At 44.2% G+C, this 18,274-nt stretch overlaps 1 protein-coding gene and 1 long non-coding RNA gene across 10 annotated transcripts in view; one reads left to right on the top strand and one right to left on the bottom strand.

The window, feature by feature from the left end:
* The window catches only part of ENTPD3 (ectonucleoside triphosphate diphosphohydrolase 3), a 35,361-nt gene extending 21,312 nt beyond the window's left edge, over positions 1-14,049 (bottom strand). For 2 of the 3 annotated variants that reach the window (XM_003358380.5, XM_084987856.1), the window contains exons 1-4: positions 13,894-14,049; positions 13,144-13,195; positions 8,934-9,061; positions 60-177 (exon numbers count right to left, since the gene is read on the bottom strand). In XM_003358380.5, the coding sequence (XP_003358428.3) occupies positions 60-177; positions 8,934-9,061; positions 13,144-13,183 (286 nt within the window). In that variant the 5' untranslated portion in view covers positions 13,184-13,195; positions 13,894-14,049. The remainder of the gene's footprint in view (positions 1-59; positions 178-8,933; positions 9,062-13,143; positions 13,196-13,893) is intronic. The other variant, XM_005669376.4, reaches the window with a different exon arrangement.
* The window catches only part of LOC110256427 (uncharacterized), a 193,100-nt gene that overhangs the window by 46,522 nt on the left and 128,304 nt on the right, over positions 1-18,274 (top strand). The gene's annotated exons all lie outside the window — the stretch shown is intronic.

Genomic DNA, 18,274 nt, shown 5'->3' with positions numbered 1-18,274 from the left:
GGCAGCCTCTCAGGATCCCTGCAGGCCTCTGAAGGACCTTGGGACACTCTTGGCCTTACCTTTTACACTGCATTTGAAGGTCTGACTGACCACTCCAGTATTATTCTCCTTCTCTGCTGGCCACTGATACACGTAGACTGTGGTTCTGGAAGACCCAGCATCAAGCACGATTCCATACTGTGTAAAAGAGGGGAGGGAGAGTCAGAAATAGGCTCAACATCTCTGAGGATCCCTTTTCCCAGGGGGCTACTGACAACCCTGACTCCTCCCAAAAGCTTAACCCACACTTCTTCATTTAGGCAGGAGCTGACCAGGAAGAAAAAACTGTTTTCTCCAAACCAACTTTACCTCCATGAATTTTGGAGGGAGGTGGGTCAAGTGTTCTAGGCCACAATTCTTGGACTTGGACACACCTTAGAATCACTTGGGGAAATTTTGAAACTTCCAATGCCAAGGCTATATCCAAGACCCATTAAATCAGAATCTTTGGCACCACCAGTTTTTAAAACTTCCTTGTTGATCCTAATATGCAGCCAAGGTTGAAAATGAATACCCCAGGCATCCCTCATGCAAAGACATTCTCCTGATTCTTCCTCATCCAGACTTGCCGTGGGGGAACAGAAGCCACCTGGGGTCTCAGGAGGAAAATGAATAGTCAGCCACCTGCTACCCTCTATTCTCCAAACTTCCAAACCTAGCAGCCTGGGAATAAACAACCAAAAGGAAACCATCGGTACAAAGTTCTCACAAAGGAGAGACACACTGATATCTGCATAAGCCTTCAGAATGAAAGTATTCCCACTTAACGGGGAAGAAACCAAAGTGCTAATGAATGTTGACATATTATCCCACTTTGGTGACACATGTGTGAACAAATGGCAGGAGGTTGGTGTTGCTGGCCATCTCACCCAGCTTGAGGCAGGTACTGGGGAGCTTCGCCTGAAGGTGCGGCCCAGCCCAGGCCCTGGACTGGACCTGTACAGGAAGGAGTCTGCATTAGTAGCCTAGGGGCACTGGAGTGAGTTATGCTGACCTGGGTCAGTATACGGTTGGGCCTGAAGTCAGCTCAGGGCATCAGAGGCTTCTGGGTGGCAGCTTTTCCCCAATTAACCCACCATTTAGTTAGCCTCGCCTGAGGGAGGGAAGATGACATTGGGTTCTAGAGGTCAAATTGGATGAATTTCCACTTTTATGATACTGGGTAGAAGGTCTAGCTTCTCTGGGTTCCCTCATCTTCAGACAACTTCCTTTCAGAAGTAAAGAGGAGACCATCTGCCTGATGCTTAGTAGCTGCTCAATAAATACAGGCTCTCTAGAAAAATCAGTGAAGTAAAATAAATAAAATCACCAAGCAAGAAAAAGAGGAAAGAAAAACAAATAATACTACGTGCATACAGCTACGTAGACACATATATGTTTAAACATGTTTTTAAATCAACACAGAATTACAATGCACATAATCATCTCCAATGTTCTTTTCTTACTTAAAAAGTGTATTATGAACATCTCTCCCTATCAATAAAAATACTGACATCATGATATTTTTTTTCTTTTTAGGGCCATACCAACAGCACATGGAGTTTCCCAGGCAAGGGGTTGAATCAGAGCTGTAGCCACTGGCCTATGCCACAACCACAGCGATACTAGATCCAAGCTGCGTCTACAACCTACACAACAGCTCACAGCAATGCCAGCTCCTTAACCCACTGAACAAGGCTAGGGATTGAATCTGTGTACTCATGGATGCCGGTTAGACTTGTTTTCCACTGAGCCACAATGGGAACTCCTGATATCATGATTTTTAGGACATTCATCACAATCGCTGTGAGATATACAATAATTGATTTAACCCATCCCCTGATTCTGAACTTTCTATCACAAATGCTTGCTTCATTTGAAACAGGACCAAATTAAAAAAAATTGTTGCTCTAGCTTCTTCATGCTATTAAGATAGAATATCCCGTGTACATTGGTATTTGAACTTGGACAGCCTCTGTACCTAGCTTTTCATCCTGATGCATGTTGCCTGGGATCCTGACATGACACCCCCCATGTTGCACAAGGGAGGCATTGTCCACAGTCTGTTCCAGGCAGAGGCTCACTGTGAGATTAAAGCACAAGTTGAAACTGAAGGACACCAGGTACTCCAGAGGTCTGAGCCTCTGTAGCAGTCTGTTTTCTTCCCTTCCCTCTGCTGCTGACCTTCCCACCACCCCCTCCACAGCCCCTCCAGGCCTGATGCTGATAAGAGAACAGCAGCTACTCTAGAGGGTGCCTGCCTGTCTCCAAGCTTCTTTATTCCAACCTTTCATGAAGAATGCTCAGAGCGGCTGGGCCAAGACCAGAAAGAAGGAAGAAAGTCCATTTGTATTTGTAACTCCAGAAAAATAGGATTCAATTTTGACCAGAATGGGTGCAGCCAGAGACTGTGCTCTGAGCCTGGAGAAATGGAGGCCCCTCAGGCACCTGCTCATGTGCCGACAGGGGTAGCCTTGAGGCCCAATCTTACTTCTCACTGACATGATCCACTCCCACCCCGTCATAGTTCATTGGTATTTTCAAAAATGGAAAAATTGGTCTTTAATCAGTTTTCAGAGCTCATTTGCCTAAAGCAGTACAACTTAATGTGGTTCCATAGAGGGAGAGGAGAGAGGAGAATGAATTTCCTCAAGTTCAACTAGGTGGGTAATGTTTGGATGAAATGCCGTTAAGTCACCCTCTGTTTAATGCAGTGTCAGAAAAAAAAACAAAAAAAAAAAAACATGGCTTGAATGTGGAACTAAAGACACACTTACTGGGTCAAGTGAAAGGAAAGAGTCTTCAAACCCTGTGGTCCAAAACTCAAGGACTGTGTGAGCTTCTAGCAAAAGCAAAAGCAAAGGTCATAAGATCAGCTTTCTAAGATGTATTTATCATTATTATTTAAAAATTTTAAACTGAAGTATAGTTGATTTATAATGTTGTATTAGTTTCAGGTATACAGCAAAGTGATTTAGTTACACATAATACATATATTCTTTTTCAGATTCTTTTCCCATAAAGGTTCTTATAGAATATTGAGCAGAGTTCCCTGTGCTATATAGTAGGTTCTTGTTGACTACCTATTTTGTATATAGTAGTGTATATATGTTAATCCCAACCTCCAAATTTATCTTTCCCCCATACCTTTCTCTTTTGGTAACCATAAGTTTGTTTTCATAAGTCTGTGAGCCTGTTTCTATTTTATAAATAAGTCATTCCTATCACTTTTTTAGACTCCACATATAAGCGATGTCATATGATATTTGTTTTTCTCTAATTTACTTCACTTAGTATGATCATCTCTAGGTCCATCCATGTTGCTGCAAATGGCATTCTTTCTTTCTTTTAATGGCTGAGTAATATTCCATTGTATATATGTACCAGATCTTCTTTATCCATTCTAAATGTGTTCATTGCTATTATCATTATCATTATTATTACTATAATAAGTAATAATAAGTTGTATTAATAAACATTTATTGAACACTTATAATATGCCAGACACTGCACAAAGAGCTTTAGTGTTGCATTTATAAGGGAAGTATTATCATCTCTCTTTTTTTTTAATGACTTTTTTTTTTTTTTTGGCTTTTTAGGGCTGCCCCTGCTGCATCTGGAGGTTCCTAGGCTAGGGATCCAATCAGAGCTATAGCTGCCAGCCACAGCCACAGCCACAGCCACAGCAACACAGGATCTGAGCCATGTCTGTGACCCTACACCACAGCTCACAGCAGCACCAGATCCTTAACCCATGGAGCAAGGCCCGGGATCGAACCTGCATCCTCATGGTTCCTAGTCAGATTCTTTTCCTCTGCACCATGACAGGAACTCCTATCATCATCTCTTCTTGACAGATAGGGAAACTGGCTCATAGAGGTAAATAGTTAACCAGAGTCACAGACTTGGGATCAAGCCTGAGTCTCAAACCTGTACTTATATCCCCCATGCTTTCACTGAGTTTCAAGGAAACCAAGTCTCAACAGGGTGACTATTTAGTAAGAAGGTACCCAGTATGTACGGCAGACTTTCTTTGTCTAGACAAAAGTCTCTTAAAAGCAAACTCTTAGTTAAGTGGTATGCAGATCTGGCTGGAGAGGAGAAAGACCAATTTGAATAAGCAGCTGGGGCTTTCCAGAAAGGAAGAAACCAACTACCCAGCTCTTATTCTTCAAAGGGTGAACCAGGGTGGGCTACAAGGCACCGGAGATCAGACTGATGACTGAGAATGGATGAGGGTTGGAAGGAAATGATTTTAACACAGCCTGGCCCAGTAGTTGTACTTTGGAGAGTAATGGCCAAGCATGTGACCCAATGTGGATATCTAATGTGACCTGAACAGATCATGGCATAAAAGCTGTGTTCCCGAAACAGGAGGGCTCTGCAGGCCCCTCTTCATCAGTGACACCCTGTGGCTGTTGTGGCAATGGCAGTGGGGTATTGATCAGGTGGGACTGAGAAGCTCCAGGGCTTCTAAACAATTGTGACAGAGGCTGGGAGAGTGAAACCTAAAGAGGAAGATCCTGGACTTAACGACAATAAAGCGTGGAGGAAGGGGGAGGTCTGAGTGACATCCTGATGTTTACTTTTCAAGCTGATAGAGCAGGTCAGATCAGTAACAATGAAAAAGGCATTGGGGATATTTCTACCCTTGGCTAAGTTTTAACAGTTCTCCTTTTAAACTCGGATAAACCAAGGTTAGGTAAGCCAAGATAAACGAAGGTGAAATAAGCCAGTGCTGGCTTTAATAGCCATATATGATGACCTTTCATGTGGGTCTTGAGGAGCATTCCAATCCAGGGCACTCCAGATAAGCCACTGGGGAGCTGGCCCCTCTAAAACAACTGTCACTTGCACACAAAGGCAAAACAAAGCTCCAGATATGAAACATAAACGGTGAAAAAGCCCTTATATTCACTCACGTCCACCTCTACTTGCCCTTCCGGCCCCTAGTACACACTGCAAAACAAAAGGAAAGGTCTCTGGACACCCTGAGAAAAGCATGTGGAATGCCCCCTTCTGAGCTGTCATTCTGCTCCTGGTTCAGCTGGTCTAGAACATCTATATTTTCTTACATCTAACCCATTTGGTGAAGTAGAATGGGACTTCTGAGCCAATATTCCAATGTTATACAACTTTCTGTTCCCTACAGCTGGGGCCTGACACCAAGATTCTGGAGAGATTAAAAATCCCCTCTCCAGAGTTCCCTTCATGGCTAAGCAGTTAATGAACCCAACTAGGATCCATGAGGATGCAGGTTCGAGCCCTGGCCTCGCTCAGTGGGTTAAGGATTCTGTGTTGCTGTGAGCTGTGGTGTAGGTTGCAAATGTGGCTCAGATCTGGTCTTGCTGTGGCTATGGCATAGGCCAGCAGCTACAGCTCTGATTCAACCCCTAGCCTAGGAACTTCCATACGATGCGGGTGCAGCCCTAAAAAGCAAAAAAATAAAAATAAAAATCCTCTCTCTGAACTGAATGCTAATTAGTGAGGGTGTGTCTACTGGTCCTTCCAAACCATGTCCTAAGAACAATGTTCTCTGCTCTCTTTTCTTCCTTCTATGCCAGTTCTACTCTTTCCAGTCTGTGTAACTGCAGGAAGCTATTTGCCCTGTCTGTTCCTCTGTTTCTCATCTTCAAAATGGCAGTAATAATAATCTGTCTATGTGGAATAGTCACTGAGGGTTCCCTGCCCACAAGGCCTTAGACCTTACCACCGTGCTGTCCAACTATGCACTTTCTACCTGCCTGAAGACTTTCTCCAGTGGCCTAACCTCACCGAGCCCACAACATACCAGAAATACTAGAGAGTCCCTCAGGAAGCAGCCCTCAACCAGTGACTAATGGAAGCTTGTGTGTAAACATGCCCTTGAGTGGGATGACTGTGAGGCAGGTGTTCTGTATGCCCACGGTAGAGGACAGCCCTGAGGTGAGTTCTGTACTGGCTCCCAGAGATCCCCAGCAGGACAGCCCCAGCTGTCTACAGTGGTACTGGGTAACAGCCCCGCCATTGGCTGCCTTCCCATCCATCCCACTTCCCCCATCCCCCAGAGGGTTTCCTGGGGTCACCCCCAGATGACCATCTCACACGTGCATCTTTGACTAGGGGAACCCACCTGACACAGTAGCATTAAACATGTGTGATCTCCTCCTTCGACAGTTCCCTCCATATTACCCTGGGATCCACTTTTCTCTACTCGGTTTACTCTTCAAGTCTTCTATCTAATTCTTCCATGTCCCTCCAGTACAAACAGAGGACTTGCCTCTCACTTTTCCGAACACCTGGAAGCCAGCAGCTGGCAGCTGTCCTAACTAGCCCATCTTAACTTTCGAAGGGCCGGAGGGAAAGTTTTATAAATGAAGACTCCTGGCCTGGCCTGCCTCCAACCTATCCTCTTCCCACCCTGGGAAAATTCACAGAGTCAACAGCCTCATGAACCTGTATGTTGACTGTATAAGTTGGGCTAGTTTTGATCCCACATCCATGCTCTGTGTACTCTCCCTGCAAGCAGCTGCCCCTTTCTACCCCTAAGACCAGTGGTAAGGTCTGCCCTCAGGTGGAGGCCCACACAGACCCTGGATTCTGGGGTCCCATGCACCTCTCAAAAGGGAAGCATGGGCACATTCCCTTGTCCCCTGGAGAGATGTACCTGGAGTGCAGCTAGAGCTGGTTCCTTTGATTTATGGGGTCTAAGGATAGTACTAGAGTCTAAGAATGGCTGCTGGGGCCTAAGAGCAGTACCAGTTGGGGGCATGTCCCTCCCCTCATTCAGCAAAACTTCCTGCATCTGCACCCATCCTCCTTACCTTCCCTCCTATGCAGAGGAAGATGTGTTCTCCCATCAGAGGCCACTGTCTCCTCCTGAGTCCCCCATTCAGAACTTAGGATCAAGGAGAGGTGGGAAGTAAGTGAGAAGAGCCCTAGAGTTCTCGTTGTGACTCAGTGGTTAATGAACCCAACTAGTATCCATGAGGACGAGGGTTCCATTCCTGGCCTCACTCAGTGGGTTAAGGATCCAGCATTGCCATGAGCTGTGGTGTCCCCTGTGGTTGTGGTGTAGGCCAGCAGCTACAGCTCCTATTCAGCCCTTAGCCTGAGAACCTCCATATGCCGTGGGTGCATCCCTAAAAAGCCAAAAAAAAAAAAAAAAAAAAAAAAGAAAAAGAAAGAAAAGAAAAGGAAAGAGAGCCCTGGCTGTGGGAGTGGGAGGGACAGGGTTTCGGGTTTTTGTTTGTTTGTTTGTTTGTTTTAATGGCTGCAGGCTAGGGGTCAAATCTGAACTGCAGCTGCTGGCCTACGCCACAGCTACAGCCACACTGGATCCAAGCCACATCTGGGAACTACGCCACAGTTTGTGGCAATGCCAGATCCTTAACCCACTGAGTGAGGCCCAGGATCAAACCCAAATCCTCACAGAGACAATAGTGGGTCATTAACCTGCTGAGCCACAACATAAGCTCCTGGGTTTCAGTTCTGTTCCTGCCATCTACTGGCCAAACCTATGTTTCCTCACTTGCAAAATGGTGGTGACAGTGCTTGTCCAACTTCCAGTTGGCACAAAGGTTCAATGAGTAGTTCAGGGAAAAATGCTCACTCAACTGAATAGCAATTTACAAAGTATAAGGAGGTAGTTGCAATCCTGACTTTATATAGTTTATAGAAGAAGGCAATGCCTGGAGCTTGGGGAAAAAAGCTTCTCTAGGCCTTAGCTAATGTCATTAGACAATCAGATAATTTGTTTTCCTCTCACCATTGGATGTTTACATAAGGCTCTTTTCTTTTACTTTTTTATTCATGCTATTAATATGGGGGGGGGGCTGAGATTCTTAAGTAAAATATCTTACAAAAGAACCAGGCTCCATTATCTAGAAAAGATTTTACTTTAATCCTTTAGAAAAGAGGACTCAGGATGGTAGATCAAAATTACCCACAGAGCTAACGTAATATTAGTTTCTTTTTTATCTTTTAAAAACCTGTTTCAAATATAGCCTTGGAACAGTCCTTAACAGCATGAGGATGTAGAAAGGAGTCTGAGGTCAAGGAAAAATACTAAATGAGATTCAAATAATATAGTTGAATTACTTGGCTTCTATGGCCCTCTGGCTAAGAGAGGTTTTCATATTTTTGAAGAGTCACAGGAAGAGAAAAACAAAAGAAGATATGCAACAGAGACTATAAATAGCTCTCAAAGCCTAAAATGTGTAGTGTTTAGCCATTTACAGAGCAAGTTAGCTGACTTCTACCCAAAATGGCTAAAGGATTCGCTGACTCTCTTTACCCTTCATTTAACAGTCTTCAATGAGATCACTTCCCATCATTCTTACAGCTAAGACTGAAGAGATTCATACAGTTTTCAGTCTACCAGAGACCATCCATTTGGGGATGGGCTTACCAAGGGCTGAGAGAGGCCTCTGGAACTTAGCATAAGGACCTGAGTCACTTTTCTGGGGGAAGAGTCAGAGGGATCATGGCATACGCTGAGACTCAAGAGAGGCAGCACAACACAGCTCAAGGAGACCATTCAAGTCTTTGATTTTTGTTCACCCACATTAAGGCCAAGAGAAGAGCCCGGGTCTTCTAGTCTCCACTCATGTGCAGGGCTCTGTGGTCTAGGGGAACTGACAAGCTGGTAAATCTTTGGTAACCATTTATAATTCTTGGCTACGAAGTCTAGCTTTGGTTCCAACAGTCAGAAGTCAAAGCAAGACCACACAGTCCTAGGAGGTGTCACCACTATCAATCTGTCACTTCAAACATCACAAACCCAGCATGTCCAGTCTTTTCTCCCTTGGGTCTTATCCCACCTTCCCCTGGTTCCAGCTGGAGGCAGGAGGAAATAATTTTCTTCTCTTGTACCTCATGAATCATCGATGTCAGAGTCCATTTCTTCCTTTCAATGCCAGCTTCTTCACGCTTACCTTCAGTCCTGGAAGGAGGACCTCCCTCTGGTGAATCTGGATGAGTGTAATAGCCACAAGCACCGCAATGCTCAAAAGCAAGACCACCAAGGCGATGATGGCTGAAGTTCGGGAGAGGGCCTTGAAGCCTAAAATGGGAAGACACATGAGGGGGAGTCAGGAACAGGGCCTGGCCTTCCTTGTAGAATTTGGACTGGGGATATAGCTGCATACTTAAGTCACTTCCTCTGGCTTTAGTGAGAACCATACTTTTAGTGCAGAGCAGCAACTGGGCTCCAACACCCATTTATCTTTCCTCCAAAGAGTGGACTAAAACAGTGTTTGCAGGGAGGGAATGCCATGATTTAGTTCTCTGGTATTTCCTACGGCATATCATGCATATTATTGGTCATCCCTAAGATGATTTACAATAACATTTGTTTCAATGTGGATTTGAAAAATATGACCTTTCTATTAAAACATGTGATATTACCTTTCATTTAAAAATAATCTCAGATAAATAAAAAAAATTAAGGAGTTCCCATCGTGGCTCAGCAGTAACGAACCCAACTAGTATGCATGAAGATGCGGGTTAGATCCTTGGCCTCACTCAGTGGGTTAAGGATCTGGCGTTGCTGTGAGATGTGGTGTACGTCACAGATGGGGCTCTGATCCTGTGTTGCTGTGGCTGTGGTATAGGCCAACAGCTGCAGCTGTGATTCAACCCCTAGCCTGGGAACTTCCATATGCCGTGGGTGTGGCCCTAAAAAGACAAAAAACAAACAAACAACCCCCCCCCAAGAAAAAAACCCATATTGTATTTTAAGTATAATCAATGATTATAAAGTTCAGTGCATGATGACTGAGGGCAAGCGAATGGCACCATGTTTGAATTTCTAAGATATGTCAGTTCTCAATCAGAATTCAACCTTAGTCATTTTTCCTGTGTCTGTAGTGAAGGCATAGGGTCTTACCTACGTCTTCACAAATGAAAAGTAACTAGACCCCTGGAGTTCCTCTGTGGTACAGTGGGTTAAGGATCTGGCATTGTCACTGCAGTGGCTTGGGTTGCTGTGGGGGCATGAGTTTGATCCCTCACCCGGGAACTTCCACATGCCAGGGGTATGGCCAAAAGAAAAAAAAAAAGGAGGGAGTTCCCGTTGTGGCACTGTGGAAACGAATCCAACTAGTATCCATGAGGATGCAGGTTCGATCCCTGGCCCTGCTCAGTGGGTCGGGGGATCTGGCGTTGCTGTGAGCTGTGGTGTAGATCACAGACGTGGCTCGGATCTGGCATTGTTATGGCTGTAGTATAGGCTGGCAGCTGCAGCTCTGGTTGGACCCATAGCCTGGGAACTCCCATATGCCACAGATGAGGCCCTAAAAAGCGGAAAAAAAAAAAAAAAAGAGTAACTAGACCCCAGTTTAGGCGTTCCTCCAAAAGGGGTCATGTAATCTCTGGTATTTACATTTTAATTATAATGTGTAAGCTATGTCTACCTATTTTAAAGCAAAAGAAAAAAATGTAGTATATGAATAGTTTTCAACTAAATATATAGCCTATGAATAAAGATAATTATATAGTTATTTACATTATATAGTTATGTATAATGTATCATAATGGGCTATTTCTACTTGTTAAATTTAACTAATATTGATTGCATAACCAGATGGTTATGAACAAATATTTACTTGAGTCTTAACAAACTAATGTGGGTAAATGAAAACTTCATAGTAAAATAGTAGCAAATACATTTATTTAAAAAAAAAAGAAAAGAAAGAAAGAAATTTTCTGAAATAATTCCATTTATGTGAAGTTCTAAAACAGACAGATGACAGAAATCAGAACAGTGACTGCATGAAGGTTTGGGGCAGGGATCCACTGTGAAGGAACACTTGGTGCTTTCTGGGATAATAGAAATGCTCCTACATCTTAATAGGATTGTGGAGTATATAAGTATGTGCATTTGTCAAAATTTATCAAAAGCTTTCAAAACTCCTTTGGAAAAAACTGAAAATCAAAGTAAGCCTGCTCTTTAGGTACAATTTCTCCTTTAAAAAAAAAAAAAAAAGGATTCTTATAAATTGTCCCTATTCTAAAAGGGACAGAAGGCAAGAATATGCAATTTAAGGACACAAGATCTATTATTTCATTGTATATAAATTATACCTAGTTTTTTTTTTAAAAAGATTAGAAGACATTTAATTAAAATATTGACTAAATAACAGTCTTGGTAGAACTGTTATAGCATAAACATAAGCGGTGACACTAAATGGCTGAAATACGATAAACACTAGCATTAAAGGAAGATCACTGAATTCAGAATCCAGCTATGCCTCTCACCAATTGGGTATTTAAATGTAAATTAATTAAAATTAAATAAAATTTAAAAACAGTTCCTCAGCTTCACTAACCACATTTTAAGTGTTCAGTAACCACAAGTGGCGGCCACTGGATGGTATAGCTACAGAGCATTTCCACCATCACAGAAAGTTCTGTGAACAGCAATAGGGTAGATACTGTCCTGTTCTAGAACATCTACTTTTAGATCATCAAAACTTATGCTTTACAACTGCTTCATTATTTCTAGGAGACATTTTCTTGGAAGAAAATAAAAGAGCATGTATATATTACCATATAGAGTTAGATTCAGCCTCAATATTCAATCACATCACAATGCTCACTACTTAAAGTCAGTCATGCAGTGGGTCTCAATAGCTCAGAACAGCAGACTCTTGCCATCCCAATCTAATTACCTTGCAGTATAGATGCTGCCACAGACACTTTCTGATGTCAAAGTTGGCCATTTAACACCTTATTTCTTCTACTTTGTCACTGGGAGTGAAGTGGGGAGGAATTTGACAATACTAGATAAAAATTGCAAATGTGTATACCATCTGACTAGCATTCCCACTTCTGGGAATGTATTCCGCAGAACTAGCCCCGAGTGTGTCAAATGACTTATACACCAGGTTACTCATTGTGGAATCGTTTGTCATAGCAACTGGAGGGAGGCCAACTAACGTGGAATTGATCTTCAGAGCCTTTGAAGGGGTCCTGGATCAACTTTCTGTGATTCCAGATCAAAGGACATGACCCAGACAGGAACTGGTTTATCCACAAAGGCAAATTTCTGCATCAACTTTTAAAGAATGTGTATGCCAGTGTCAGCTACAGAGATTTAAGGGATTCCCCCCACCCACCAAGACAAGGTAGAGGTTTAATCTGCCAAATTGGAAGGAATGTAGCAAGTTAGTCTGAATATGTGGTGTTACAGTATGTGTGTTTAAATTTCAAAGTGTTTTGAATACCCAATTTAGGGGCGGAGCGGGGGTGATAAGTAAGCATATATAAGCTAACCACAGCCACGAGGCTGGTCTCAAGTCCAACGCGCTTCAGCAGTTTTCAGGTAAAAAGCTATGATTACCTTAGTCAAACCCTTGCCCTAGCAGAAAAGCCTGTCACAAAGCAAAATGGACTAGACCAGGTCTCATTCATTTAGGAAATGCAGCCTAGAGCTGTGCTGTCATTAGGGCTAGACAAACACTCTATAATTACCTGGTGCCTCCCAAGAGTGGAGAGGCCAGACCCTTCTGGGCTTCCACTTGAGCACCTAAAACGTGCTCCTTAGGAAGGCAGGCAGGGCAGGCTTGGAAGTGTGTGTGTGTGTGTGTGTGTGTGAGAGAGAGAGAGAGAGAGAGAGAGAGAGAGAGAGAGAGAGAGAGAGAGAGAGAGAGAGAGAGAGAGAGAGTGGAGGGGAGGGAGGGAAAGAAAACCTTCTGTACATGTACCCGTAGTATCAGTGGTAACAACTCAGACCCATGGTGGGGGTGGGGGATGCTGTAGGTGCTGTGGCAGCAATAACGCTTGGCTGGCAAGAGAGGCAAGATCCAAGTACTCCACAGTTCATCACAAAATCAACAATATTCTTAAGTGGACCATATACACAGCTGGGTATGGGAAACCACAAGGCCCAAACTAATGGATTATGCAAACCGGAAAAACCGTTTAAACAAAGCAAGCATGTTAGTCCTTGTTTTGTGTAGCTTTGACAAAAAGAATTACTTTTATCTGTGGAATGGTGGTGAAAGCCCAATGAGCGACTGAGTCGCACACCAAAGAGGTTAAGCCAACATTAGCAGGGGACGTGGGTGAAGAGCTGTGGGCTGAAGCTGGGATTTTCATGTGATGCCACAAAATCACACTTGCTGCCTGCTGAGCAGTACTGACCTGCTTGCTCACAGGGTTGGCGGGTCAGGACTGTGAACATCTCTTCTTCCAGCTGCAGGTGAGAGAACACTGAATGAGAGCGTGTCGTGGCCCCTGACTTAAGTTCCCAAAACTTGCACTTGTATTAAAACACAAACCCACTTCACTCCTTCCAAAGGAAAATAATCTGGAGGACAGATGAAACTAGAACTTTTGAGATAGACCAAAAGCTGGATCTATCTAGGATCTCTACACAGCCCTAACCAACCCCCCCCCCCCCCAAACCCACCATGCAAGGAAAGGAAGAAGAGTGAGTTTGCTGAAATTTTAAACTCAAAAAAATATTTCCCAAAAGAAGTCAAGCTTCTCCTGCAGATTTCCCCACCTCCCAGGGCAGAATAAATCTCCCAGCTATTATTAACATTCACAGGCAGGGGAAAGGCTGTTCTTCAAAGCACACCAGCAAGGGAGGTTTCTGTGTGTGGTAACAACCCACAAGCCTGAGGTCGCCCTTTCAAAACCCAAGACGGGTTATCTGTGGCTGCGGGCTGGCGACAACTGCAAGGGATGTCGCGCTCCCAGGATCCAGCTCCCCAGGATCTGGAAGGCCCCACTCTGGCTGGACTGCGTTTCCGCACAGCCAAAACAGTCAAGCACCCGGCGCATCTCCGGACCCGAAGAAGCGCTCGGTAAAGACGCGTCCACTCTCCGGGCACCGCAGGGACCACCTCCCCGCCGCCCGATGTGGGGCTCACGTCCTTCGGTCCCTACCTCCGGCCCCCTGCGGAATCCGATTTCGTTCCTCACCCTCACAGCGTCCCGATCCTTCTGCGGCGGTTTGGGCGCAGGGTCCCTTGTGTTCACCTGTGCGCAAACAACGCGAAGGCGACCCGCGCTGCCGCAGTGCCAGCCGGCAGCGGCGGGCACGCAGGACGCTCCTGTGGAGGCGGGGAGAGGCGGAGAGAGGCAGGGCGGGGCTGCCTCGGCCCAGGCCCGCCTCTTGTGCGGGTTCAGGCCGAGCACCTCTTCACCTTCCCTCTTCTAGTTCCCCAACACATTTACCCGAAATGGGGGCGGGCAGGGGTCAGAGGCGCCGAGAGCCCTTGGGTCTACATCCACGATCCTGCCCAGACCTACCTGGGGAAGGTGGGCGAGAGGTGTCTACTGCCTGCCTTCCTCTTTGATGTCAAGGCCAAGAGGCTTTTAATCTTTTAGTTTCCTCCACTGTTAACCTCAAGTGGGGGCAGGGCAGAGACTGAGCATTCAGTGGGTGTGCACACGTGGGCCCTGTGTCCCATCTTTCCATGGAGTGGAGGCCAGTAAACACCTGTAATGCTGGGGGTGAGGCAAATAAGCAGGCTAGTCTCTGGATCATTTGGACCAGAGAGCAAAGTAATACAGAGACTTCCCCTCTCAAATGTTTTAGCAGCACCACCTTGGCCATGCCCAGAGACATTCTCATTGGTTACTGACAATGCTCTCCTCCACTGTGTTTTATGTGGGTGTCATTAGGACAAAGTTCAGGACAAACACTCCCTGGAAGAGGCCAAATAGGAAAGATGACAAAAATGCAACCATTCAAATGCCTGAGGTCTATTTTTAATGCAGCAATAGGTAGGCTTCCGGCCCCTCTGGGTAACCCCAAGGAATCCTGGAATGATTCCATCAAGAGGCCTGAGCAGGCTCCTCTTGGATCACCCCTCTTTGTGGCTTCTGAATGTCTGGAAGGAAGAGTTGAGGACCCCACTATGTCCTAGGAAGCTAGGCCCTGTGCGCCACTAGTTTTCTGCCCTGTGCAGGTGGGGCAAACCCTCTCTGAAACAAGAGGGTCTTCAGAGAAGAATGTTTTAAGACCTCAGATCCCAGAGAGGAGGTCCCCAAGGTGTGTGTGTGTGTGTTTGTGCATGTGTGTACACACTCACACACAGGCATGCAAGAGCAATAGTCACTCACCCTCAGTTTGATGGACAGGGGCCCTTGCAGAAGATTTGTACAGGGTCTATGGTTGGGGTCAGGCATTCAGTGAATACTTGCAACTGATTTCTGAATGTAAAATACTATTGTGTTTTTACTACTGTGTTATTTTATTACTAATATTTTCATATGTTTCAGAATTCAACATTTTCTTTGATCAGTTTAGCAAAGCTTAAAAAGATCTGTGAATGGCTATAATCAAAAAGAACACAAATAAAAAATATTGGCAAGGATATGGAGAAACTGGAACCCTAATAAACTATTGGCAGGAGTGTAAATTGGTGCAGTCACTGTGGAAAACTGTAGGGAGGAGTCCCAAAAAACTACAAATGGAACTACCATATAATCCAGCTATTCCACTCTTGGGTGTATATATCCAATAAATAAATAAATAAACACACTAATTTGAAAAGATTCATGCACCCCAATGTTCAAAGCAGCATTATTTATAATTGCTAAGATGTGGAGGCAAACTAAATGTCCACCAACAGATGAATGACTAAAGAAACTATGATTCACACAGACATACACACAGGAATATTACTCAGCCATAAAAAACAATGAAATGTTGCCATTTACAACAACATGGATGTACTTGGAGGGCACTATGCTTAGTGAAATAAGACAGGGAAAGACAAATACTGTATGATATCACTCATATGTGGAAGCTAAAATATACAACAAACTAGTGAATATAACAACAATAAAGACCTATGATGTTCTGTATTGGAGAAAGTTCCATATTAGGGGAAAAACTCTCTTGAAATTTCTGGAATATGACATGCCCTGATTTTTTTTCCCACCTCTCTAGATGCCTTTTGCTGGTTTGTGCTCCTCTCCCAAGAATTTCTCAACACTTAGTCCTGGCATTATGGCAGTTGTTGAGCAAGTGACACCTATTGCCTACCACCAGAAGCAGCAGTCCCAGCATGTCAACCCATTGCCTGATTTGCAGGTGTCAGGGTCGCCAAGAAAGATATGACTCGCACAGGCTCTGGGTGGAATAACACTTCCCTTCCATAGAGACGAGACAGAGCAAGAGGCGTTTCAATAGGTCAGCATCCATGCCCCATGATCAGTGGGTCTTACCCCACAGCCAACACAGTATACAGGTGAAGGACTCCTTCCCCTCCCCCATGGGGGGCTCTGAAGTACAGAAAGCTGGGGGACATGGCATGCCTCTGGGCCAGTGACCCACATGCTCAGCAGAACAAAGAAGTATACCTCAAACCCAGAACTGGGGAAGATGTTCTCAAGCAAAGAGGTATGGCTGCTACAGGCTTTGATGGCTCTTCATCTCTTTGTCAGGAAATGTTCCAGGCCCAGGGCAGCCCTTCTAGATTGCATGTGTCTGCCTTTCCCAACAGTAATTTCTGATTAGTCTGTCTCTCCACTAGACAGAAAACCCCATACAAGCAGAATCCATACTATTCTTACTAAGTGTTATAGTCTCAATGTCTACAAACAGTCAAGTGGCTAGTGAACTCTCAGTAAGTATGTGTTGAATAAACAGAATGCTCTTTTACGGATGAAGGATATTAACCCTTTGACTGTCTTACTTGACACATACTTTTCCCAAATTTTCCATTTCAGACTCAACATTTTTACAAGTGACTGCTGTCTTTCTGACTGCATGTTGAGGCTTGTAATATCTGAGTTGAACAGAAGATATCTATTTGGAAATAGTTTATAGCTGCCTAGAATATAGACCATAAAAACAACTGGGTTATCCAGGGGACTGCTAGATTGGTATTTAGGAAACCTGGTTTTTTGTCTCATCTCTTCTAAGTACCAGCAGGTACATGACCCTGGATACGTCTCTAGACTTCCAGGATCCGCAGGTGTTTTTTTTGTTTGTTTGTTTTGTTTTGTTTTTTAATCTGTGAAATGAAGGCATTGGGTAGTATCTGTCTATGATGCCATTATTTTTGAAAGCTCAAGGCTAGAGATGTACATCCTTAGCACAATGGGAATGCTTGGAGTTTGGGGAGAGACTAGAGATAATCAAGAGTAAAGGTCTAAGGGTAGAGACTTGGGGTGAAGGTCAAATTGCCAGAGGTCACGAAGAGTGGGTAAGGAGGAAATGGAGCATTTGTGTGTGTGCGTGTGTGCGCGCAAGTGTGAGCATGTGCCCCAGAGGACCCTAATTTCTGCTCCCCTTCAAAGCAGTCCTCACCTTCACCATTTTAACCAAACTTATGTCCTACCTAAATTTATCACCTCATTTTTCTTGCTTTTGTTTTTGATTGAGCAAGTTTAATAAAATACAAGGAACAATTTTTCTCTGAGTTTATGGTTATATAACATTTTTGTAGGTAGAAGATTGTGACCAAGATTTTTTCCATCTGATATTTCTAAGAATCTATATTAGTCTGGATTATCCTGAGAAACAGAAACATATCTATGTGTAGGGGTGTGTGTATGTGTCTGTGTGTATACAAATACATATACACATATATACACATGTAAGTGTATACATGCATATATATATACATGATTTATTGAGAGGAGTTGGCTCATGTGGTTATGGAGACTGAGAAATCTCATGATTTGCAGTTGACAAGCTCAGAACCCAGGAGTACCAGTAGTGTACGTCTAGTCTGAGTCCAAAGGCCTGAGAACCAGGAAAGCTGCTGGTGTAAGTTTCAGTGTTTAACCAGCTATCTGAGCATTTGATGATCCAGTCAGGTTAACACATAAAATTATCCATTGCAAAATTCAGTTGCCTTTCCTTGAATTCTACACTTCCATCCCCAGATCCAGGTCTTTCCTGGGTGGTGTCATATGGGGCAAGTCGTGCCTTGCAATAGAAGTTCTGGGCTAGAAAAAGCCTCATCCCAACCTGCTCTTGTGGAAGACTTTCAGGAAGACTGACAAATGCACTTTGCAATAATGGCTCAAGAGTCCCATTTATAAAGGAGAAAAGGCAAATTTGGAATAAGATTTGTGAAATTAAAACCCAGTACCACTGTGTGCTTTTAGTCTTTGGAGGTTCAGGAGTTGAATGAATCCTTTACCTGCTGTAGTTTACTGCAAGTTTCCGGCCTCCTATACCTGCTTCAGTGCCAGACCTCACTGATCGCAGCTGGGTTTGATGTAACACCTTCTATCCCCTTCTTGGACCCTTCTTTCTTTCTGGCCTCAGAAGCTCACTCACTGGACCAACCCAGTGTATTCC

Source organism: Sus scrofa, chromosome 13 (assembly GCF_054392235.1).
Source record: "Sus scrofa isolate SSC_HxYL_T2T_F1_AM1 chromosome 13, Sscrofa_HxYL_maternal_Yorkshire_Landrace_v2.0, whole genome shotgun sequence".
NCBI lineage: Eukaryota > Metazoa > Chordata > Mammalia > Artiodactyla > Suidae > Sus > Sus scrofa.
The sequence above is the reverse complement of the archived record's forward strand: the minus strand, read 5'-3'. Positions and strand labels throughout refer to the sequence as shown.